General features: G+C 29.2%; 1 protein-coding gene across 1 annotated transcript; it reads right to left on the minus strand.

Moving 5' to 3' along the window:
• Positions 1–2131: 2131 nt before the first annotated feature.
• LOC135922196 (nuclear pore complex protein Nup214-like) lies at positions 2132–6163 on the minus strand. Its single transcript, XM_065456621.1, has one exon. It carries the CDS (start codon positions 6161–6163, stop codon positions 2132–2134), a length of 4032 nt encoding a protein of 1343 aa, XP_065312693.1.
• Between the last annotated feature and the right edge of the window lie 3492 nt (positions 6164–9655).

Raw genomic sequence — 9655 nt, forward strand, 5'->3', positions numbered from 1 at the left:
AACCTCAATCAAGGCTAAGATTGTCGCTTAAAAATTGGGTTGCCTTTTTAGAGTTGACTCAAAACCTGTTTAAAGTGGAACTATTTATCACCACTTGGGTGGAACCTACTCTATACTTTAAATACACAAATTTCAATAAATATATTGTTAAATTAAACTTTTTGCTTCCCTATCTTATATGTGGCTATAAAATATATGAAAAGATTTTTTGACTATAAAATAATTTTTATTCAAATTTAACACTTTAAAATAATTTTTTGGCTAGGGCATAACCCCCTATTAAAATTTGGAAAGGAATTGAAATTAAAAAAATTGGGGGGGGGGGATAAGCCTCCTGCTGATATTATTATTGCATAACAAGTTAGATATATTTTTATTATTTATGCTTCGTATTTACATATAATTTAAATCTATATCGGATTTGTGTTATTTATACTTTGCTGCGTATATTTTTAATGGAAAAATATTTAGGCTCTGTGTACATTATGGGAATTCATTATTATTAAGTATATGTATCTTTAATATGGGTTTTTTGTAACCCGTATCTGTCCACTCGTTTTACAATTAACTAGTATTTGAGAATTAATTTACAATTGATATTAATTTTACATTGAGAAGGTCATTGTAAAAAAATATTACACTCATATTAGATATAATTATAGAGTGGCAATTTTTATAATCGTTTTTTTTTGCAAATTTTGTGAGAAAATGATGAAACCTAAATCCTTATCATTATTGGTTACTTTTTCATAAGACTGGATTTTAAAAACCGGGAAGAGCATTTGGAACGGCCTTGGCCAGATGAAAACAAAATCCTAATCAGGTCGAATCTAAAAAATATCGCCATTGAAGACCTTAAAACAGCATATCACATTAATTGTTATAATTGCAAATATTTTTAATAAAATATCATTTAATATATGCCTTTTAATTAAATTTTCAAAGCGAATAATCTTTCTATCGGAGTAGAATAGAATTATATTTAAAAAAATTAAGATTATTTATCATATCATATGTCATTATTAAAATTTCATAGAATTTTCAAAACTAAAATAATGGTCTTTTTCAACATAAGAGAATGGAATATTTGCCTCGTCCATTATCTCATTATTTTGAGTTAAGAGGGCTTCATTTAAAAGCACATGTTGCACATATTTTTTCTCATTACATGCTACCCATCAATTTTAAAATAAGGCCCTAAAACCTTTCAATTAAAATTGTAAAATGGCATGAGTATGTGGACGTTGTTAGTTTTAGATTGTCTACTAAGAATAACTTATAAACTTAATAGCATTTTTAAAAAACTCAGCAAAAGTGGAAGCATATTCTTCTAGTTCAATATCATTATCTTCTTCAAAAATATTTATATCTTTTTCACTTTCATAAATACTTATTTTAAAATAAAAAATGGGAATAAACGGATAAGTTAATTTTTTTCGCTAAATCGGACAAATTTAATATTTAAATAAATTGTTGATTTAACTTTTAAAAAGTATTTGTACTCGTCTAATATTGTAATTAAAACAAAATACTTTTTATTTTTTTAGTAATTAAAAAATAAATACTTTCGAAATAATTTAAATAAATACTAAATACAAGAATTCGCATTGTAACAAACCTGCTTGGACATATCGTCGTCTGAGAATTAGGTTATTCTTTATCCACTATTTGTCAAAAATGAGTTCTTTTTACATAAATTAATTTTTTATGATTATACAAAAATTTTTTAAATATATATAAAATAAGTTAAATTATAGCCAGTATAGGGTTATATAAACAATAGAAACTTAATTTTTTTTATTGCTTTCCTTGTAAAATTTCAAAAAGTGGAGATGGAATAATCTAATTCTCAGGTGACGATATATATAACATTAATGACTAAATTCGCGACTAATTTAGTCGAGCTAGGAGGCATTAAAAAAAAGAATTAGTTTATTTATTTTATAATATACAATTTTAAGATCTTTAAAAAAGCATTTATACAAGGAAATAATTGAAGTTATAAAAACTAAAAAGTTATAATCACTGATGTTGCCAACAATTATACATTCAAGGGAAGAATAAATTAGGAATAATACACTATACATGCGTTATAGTAAAAGAGTTTCGATTTCATTCATGGGTATTCAAATCATCGATAAGTCATAAAGGAATCTTTGACCGGTGCCGAAGCAATATTTTGGTTCCCAAAAGTGGGTTGTTGCATTTGTGGGCTACCGAACCCGGATATTGCTCCAAAGCCAAAAGTATTGGTAGAGAGTGGAGACTGAGAAGAAGAAAAGAAAAAGCTTTGGGCGCCGACGTTGAAACCAGAGTCAGAAGGACCGGAAGCGAGCTGTGCTAGGGCTGCAAAGCCTGTACCAACCTCATTTGAATTTGAGCTAAAGTCAGGAGATCCAAAGATGGTCGAAGGTGTAGATGATCCGAATATGTGCTGCGGAGGCGAAACGGAGCCAAAGGCGTAAGAAGATAAGGAAGGTTTAAAACTAGTAAATGTTCCAAGACTAGATTCGCTGCTTGGGCCATTGAAAGCATCTGGATTTAACACCGACCCAATAGGGCTCAGAGAATTAAGACCGGATCCAAAAGTGGCTCCACCACCGAATATAGGCGCTGACTGATTAAACAGGTTAGAAAACATGGGAGGTTGAGTTTTAGTGACTGCTAAAGTTAGAGTAGCACTATTAGTTAAGTAATTAGTCGTCACACTTAAAAAAGAGGCGGGGAAAAGTGATGGACGGGAAAACCCTGGAGCGGCACCGAAAATAGAATTAATGGTATCATTAAAAGTGAATGGGTTGGCAGCTGAGAGCTCAGTTAAACCCAAAGTGGGTAATTTGGGCTGTTCATCCTTTGCCGTCGTAATAGGAGTGCAGCTCATATCTAGAGGCGACTGGCTAGATTCGGTGGAGGACTTGTGAGGAGGATGGCTTAATGTCAGTGGTAATTCGGTTTCTTGCATATGAAACAAATATTTTGATTGATCATCTGAATTATTGCTTATATTTTCGGTGTTAAGAGACAAATTAAATAGTAATCTTGGTTCGCATTTGGAGGTATTTTCGATTTTTTTAGTAGTATTTGTAATTGCAGTCGTTTGTGAATTTGTAAATGTGAAAGGTTGGGTTAGAGAGGAAAGAGTAGGAATGATGAGCTCGTTTGAACCTTTCACCTTAAGACTTTCATCAATGGTGTTAGTTAATTTTGGGGGGAATACTAGTTCCTTGGTCGCAGATATTATAGAAGATAAATTAGATTGGTCCTCAATATTAAATAAATTAGAGACATCATGAGATTGTTGGATGAGTGGAGCTGTATCAGGGCTAAATTTTTTAAGTGTAAATTTTTCCAATGGAGCAATATAAGACTCGGAAGGGGATGGGGCTATAGATGCACATTTGACAACTAAAATTTCCTCTTGTGGTTTAAAAAACAGAGATGGATCACTTAATGCAGGTTGCAAAAAAGAAGAGACTGATAATTTATTGTCGTTAAGTATCTTGTCTCCACTTTTGACTAATTCACTATTTTTTCCTTGTTCTTCTTTAAGGATCATTGATTGTATATTTGATATAGTGGAACCAGCCATTACCTTGGCCCATTGAGTCCCATATTTACTATTTTCCTTTTTGGCCTTCTTTAATGACCTAAATACAACCTGTGATTTGTAGGAATTTGAGGATTTTATGTCTGCTGATTCAGTAAAAACACGCCCTAAAATTTTGTCCATACAGCTAAGACCTAATGGCTGGAGATGCTGGGTGAAATGAGGTTTAGCAGATGGTCGTACAGATTTAATCTGAAATAAAAATGGGGAAGTTGAGATCAACTGTTCCAAAATTTCCAACGCTAAAGAGGCATTTCGTATAAGTCTGTCGTGGTTTAAGAGGCATTTATAAGTTGCAGATTGCTGAGATATTTTGAGGCGACACATAAGTTCGTTATTTTCAAAATCAGTCTCTCTGAGTTTCATTGTTATTTTGTTACGTATTTGTACAGCTTTGTCCAGTATAGCAGCATATCGTTGTTCTAAATTTGAAATGTAGGACTTTGCCAAATTTATGCATTGGCAATCAGATTTAGTGTAAAAAACATTAGCAGTATCAGACTGGTTTTTAACTTTCTCAGCTTTAGCTACCGTCTCAAAAACTTTCCCTAACTCCTCTAGTTGGGCAAGCAAGTCTAGCAGTCTACATCTGCCATATTCATCAATATGTTGATTAAATTTCTTTATCTCAAAATTGAATTCCATCAATATGTGCCTCCATTCAGCTTCCCAGACATTATTGTTTCCTAAATATTCTTTCATTCCTAGTGTTGAAAATCTTATAATAGTGCCATCTACATTGTTTAATTTGTTTGAGGATATAGACTCTAATTTTTCTTTCAAGGTGTTAAGCTGATCATGTAATTGGCATTTTTCTATTTGTAGTTCTGCAGGTGATGAAGAATCATTATGGTGATAAATAGCAGACTTAAAATTATTAATGGCATGGTCATGAGGCTGATCTGTCAATGGTTGAATTATGTTTTTAGATTTGTGAGATATCAAATCAAATGTTGTATCATGTAAAGTCTCAGAAGGTGGGGACAAAGATAAAGAAAACAATTCCTCATTAAGATTGCTTTTGATATCCGGTTTATCTTGATTACCATGAGAAGGTTCAGAAATATTTTTTAGCATGATATCTTGTGGAGTAGATTGCTTTATATTATAATTATCTAGCAACTTACCATCTTCAAAAAAAATATCTTTCCTGAAGTCTAATGTTGTCAAGTCTTGTAAAGATTTGTGGTCATCTAGCTTGGGTATGTTGTTTTTTAGGATTTCCTGAGGAATATTGATACTAGTTAATCCTTCCCATATGGCTACAATACTAAAAGGGACTAAGTAGCCAGCGTCAGTCATTACAAAAAGGATAGGACCAGGAGGGTAACTAATAGAATGAGGAAACAAAATATCACAATGGATGGTGAGGGCTAAAGCAATACCTGTGGCATATACATCCACATTATGGGAACCACCAATGTCACACACAGGCAGGACAGCATTGAAGATATCTTCCACTTCTAATAAAGTTAGTCCTTCACATTGTACATCTTTGATAAAGGTCAATATTGTGTTATCAGTGTTAGAAACAGCTAATATCATGTCATTCCATGATGGAATTCTTATAAACCATAATAATCTTTGAAATTTGATGTTAGTTTCAGATTTTGTGTCAAAAAATGGATCTTGATACAATTTTATTTGATCTTGGGAAAGATTGTTTTTACTGATTTGAATATTGGCAAAAATATATTCTTTATTATCACTTGTTGATTCTTTTTGGTAGCAAGATAATATATTGTATGTTGAGAGCCATAATAATTTGATAGCGGAAAGGTTTGGAGAAGGTGATGTTATGAATCTAATAACTTGAAAATTTAGTCCACAATTTTCTTTAACCAATTTCATTTGAAGGATAGATCCATCCTTAGACCCAACAATAAACTGTTTACCTTTAGGACTCCAGCAAATAGATGTGCAATTATTAGAATTGTTGCAAGTAAAATTTTCTACTATATGGTTAGACTTATTTTCAAATACTATAATATTATTGTATATCAAATTCCCATCTGATGTCACAAATATCAAATAAAATGGATCTACAGGATTCCATAAGAGGTCTAATAAATAAATATTATTACCTTGAATGTCAAATTTTTTAATGGCTTTAATGATCTGGTATACAGTATTATTTTGGTTAAGGAATTTGCAACATATTTCTTTGAGATCATAATAAAGTATGTGCAAATTAATAGAAGTTTGAATTTTTCGGATAACACTAATAGCCAAAATTGTATTATTGCTATTGATCGTTATGTGAACAGCTTCAGTAGTAGATTCTGGAATAATATCAAAACTTAGATCAATAAGAATGTGCAATGAATTCGAAATTTTTAATTCTTCTTTGGGAATACCAGGTTGCATGAGGACTAAATCATTTGTCTCATAAACTATTAATTCATTCAAATTTATTATAAATGTGCAACCATATGTATCGGAGATTGCTAATGATTGAATTATATTGAATTGTGAGACATTTGGTTTAACGATCTTTGATATAGGGAGGTGCTTAAATTTAAGATTTTCTGTATATTCTGACGGATAACTATCCATATTTTATTATATTATTATGATAAACATTTTGTAATATGATAAGACATCAATCAAATTAACGCTAATAATTTTTTAAAATATTAATGTAAAAGCTTTAGAGAGAGATCTACAAAACCTACAGGCTGGTATCGGCTCAATCATATTTTTTTCGTAAATGATCTTCCGTAAAGTACTAAAAGTCAGGCCCCGTTCGTCAAATTAAAATTTTAGGGAAAAAAAGGCCGAGAAAGTTAATGTAAAATCAAATAAGTATTAACTAAAATATTGAATGAAAAGTAAATTGGCATTAATAAATCCATTATATCTCATTTTAACCCTTATACATATTTTTTAAAGCACCATAAGTGTGAATTGTTATATAATAGTTAAAAATCTTGATATTTCTAAAATTATGAATAGTCAAATTGGATACGCCTATGACTCAAAAAAACTTGTTTTTATAATCGTAGTATCAGTGGTGTCACTAAGAAGGGGTGCGCAGGGGCTCGAGCCCCCGGAAAATTTTGAATAGCCCCTGTTTTTTTTAATGGCTCCTTAATATCCCTTTGAACTAAGAATAAATGTTTTTGATTGCCCCCTAACCGATTTCTTTTATAATTTTATTAAGTAATATATAGATTTAATTTAATTTTTTAAAAATTAATAAAACTATCTCAATTTTTATTAAATGAAAACTTAGATTAGATTAATACATATAAAATAAATTATATTTTCACTATGTCTTCCAATCAAATTCTGTATTAAAAATAGAATTTCAATATGACTCACTAAATATTAATTTAGCAATAACAGTTGAAGCTTATTTAACTTATACTATTTAAATTATTATATAACCCTAATTAAATCTATATTATAATTTTCCGATGTCCTCACTACGTCATCGTGACGTCATGTCATCGCTACGTATTATTTTTTATATTTTTTATTTGTTGATTTTATTTATTTATTTTATACAAACAGATGAACCTACCAACAGTCTTAATTTATTTTTAAATAGATTATATTTTTTATTATTTTTAGCGATTATTACTTTTAGCGATTTATCACATTTGATTTTGCAAAAATAGATAGATATTTATAAATAATACTGCTTGGATGATGGTTCAACAAGTTAATCATTTTCCTTGAATTCCTGAAATAGGAGTGCCATTAATTTAAAAAAATTCTCTAAATAAGTGCACTTTAGGATTTTCATGTGAAACAGGCTGAAGGCTACAGATCATACAAGTATTTTGTAAATCTTCAGGCAACTAATCCTTATAACTTATTCACTTATATCTGTTTATTTTCTGAAGTTTAAATATTTAAATAAGAATATTAAATTAAGTTAATTATACTAAATGTTTTATCTACTTTATAAATTTAGAATAATAATCTTTAATTAGGTTAAAGTGTTGTGTAAATTTAATCAAGAAAGTGTTAATTAAAAAATAGGAAATTTGAATGCATGTTGATCTTATGTGGTTCAAAAACATCATGACCAATGTAAACTGGGTTACTCTTTAACTCTTACTTTCACCAAGTATCATTAAATATCACAAAATTTCAAGCAACTACTTGATATAAATTGCCTTATTCAATCAAATTCCCCTGTTTTGAAAATTTTAAATATTTGAATAAGTCTATTAAATTGTGTTAAACTCAGAGTTGTACATTTGCTCAAAATAAAAAGATCTTCAAAGATCTAGATCTTTGAAGATCGTAAAATTTGAAGATCTTTTATTTTTTAAAAATTTTGTGTAACGATCTTCAAAGATCTTCATGATATTTATTTTTTTACCCTTTTATTAAAAGCCCAGATGTTTTTCAATTTTATTAATATAATATTTCTTTTATGTTTTATACCTCTCCTCCTGCCTTGATGAAATTTGAAAAACATCTGGGCTTTTAATAAAGGGGTAAAAAAATAAATATCATGAAGATTTTTGAAGATCGTTCGTTACACAAAATTTTTAAAAAATAAAAGATCTTCAAATTTTACGATCTTCAAAGATCTTGCTCAAACAAAAATCTTCAAAGAAGATCTTTTGTACAACTCTGGTTAAACTAGACTGAATGTCTCATCTATCTCATAAATTAGATTATGAATTATTAAAATTAAGCCAAACTGTTGTGTAACTAAAATTTATAATGATACAATCTAGGATGCTGTATGGTTTAATTAACACAATGGATTCATTTTAATATAACGGCTACATAGACTTTTATACTACCTGAGGAGTTTAAATAATAAATGTTGCTTTGCTCAACCTTATCTTCCAATATAATCTCCGGAGGAAATGAATAACGAGTGCACTCTTATCTTAAAATAGTATATTCTAAACTTAATAAGGAAATACTTATCTAGGTTAAAATATTATGAAAAATTTTTATAAAATTATTATGAGTTGGACTGGGCTTGGAAAATATTTTTATAAATTATATTGGGCTGAGCTTGGGGAAAATTATGAGCTTGGACTTTTGATAATTTTTTTATTATTAACTATGGGTCAGACATTGGCCTAAAACAAGTTATTTTTCAGGCCTGGACTCGACCTGATCAAAAAACCAAGGCCCATGAAAATCTGATTTTTATTGTATCATTATGATTATTTAAATGTTTTATTTCAGTTCTCAGCTACCAAAATTATTATGATCTTTCATTCAGCTTGGATAAATTTTTCAAAATTATTGACTTTGTACTTTACCTGGGAATTATTTTTAATATTAAATATTATGTATAAATGATCAGTAAATTTGACATATTGGTATTATCAAGTAAAAGCTTTAAATTTATTCTTACTCAAACCATAGTATTTTGTCTTAGTTTTAATGGATTGAACCTGGCCTGAAGGGGGGAGGGGGTAAAAAGAATAAAATTGGATATAATTTCAAATAACAGGTAACATCTAGCATAAATATAAGAAGAAAATTCTCATTCCTCGTCATTTTTGACGGGCTATCTACCAGTGGCGTCACTAGGGGGGGGGGGGCGCAGAGGCTCAAGCCCCCTAAAAAATTTGAATAGCCCCCTGAAGCAAAAAAAAATTTTTTTTTAATGGTTCCTTAATATCCCCTTAAACTAAAAAGAACTTTTTTTGATTGTCCCCTGTTTATTATAATTCTATTAAGTAATATATAGATTTAATTTTATTATTTAAAAATTATTAAGACTATCTAAATTTTATTAAATTAGATTAATACATATAAATTATATTTTCACTATGTCAGCTTGCAATCAAATTCTTTGTTAAAAATAAAATATCAATACCATGCATAATGTTTAAATATCAATTTAGCATTAACAGTTGAAGTTTAATTGATTTTTATTAATTAAATTATTATATAACCCTAATTAAACAAATATAAAGGTTCCCGTTCTAAATCGCTAAAGTAATAATCGCTAAAAATTAAAATACCACTAAAAAAATAAAAATTAAAGACAACAAATAGTTATATAAAATACTTAATACAAATATAAATCTAAGGGTGAGAATATAATATATTTTAATA

This window comes from Gordionus sp. m RMFG-2023, chromosome 1 (genome assembly GCF_954871325.1).
Source record: "Gordionus sp. m RMFG-2023 chromosome 1, tfGorSpeb1-WG-v2, whole genome shotgun sequence".
Classification (NCBI taxonomy): Eukaryota; Metazoa; Nematomorpha; class Gordioida; order Chordodea; family Parachordodidae; genus Gordionus; species Gordionus sp. m RMFG-2023.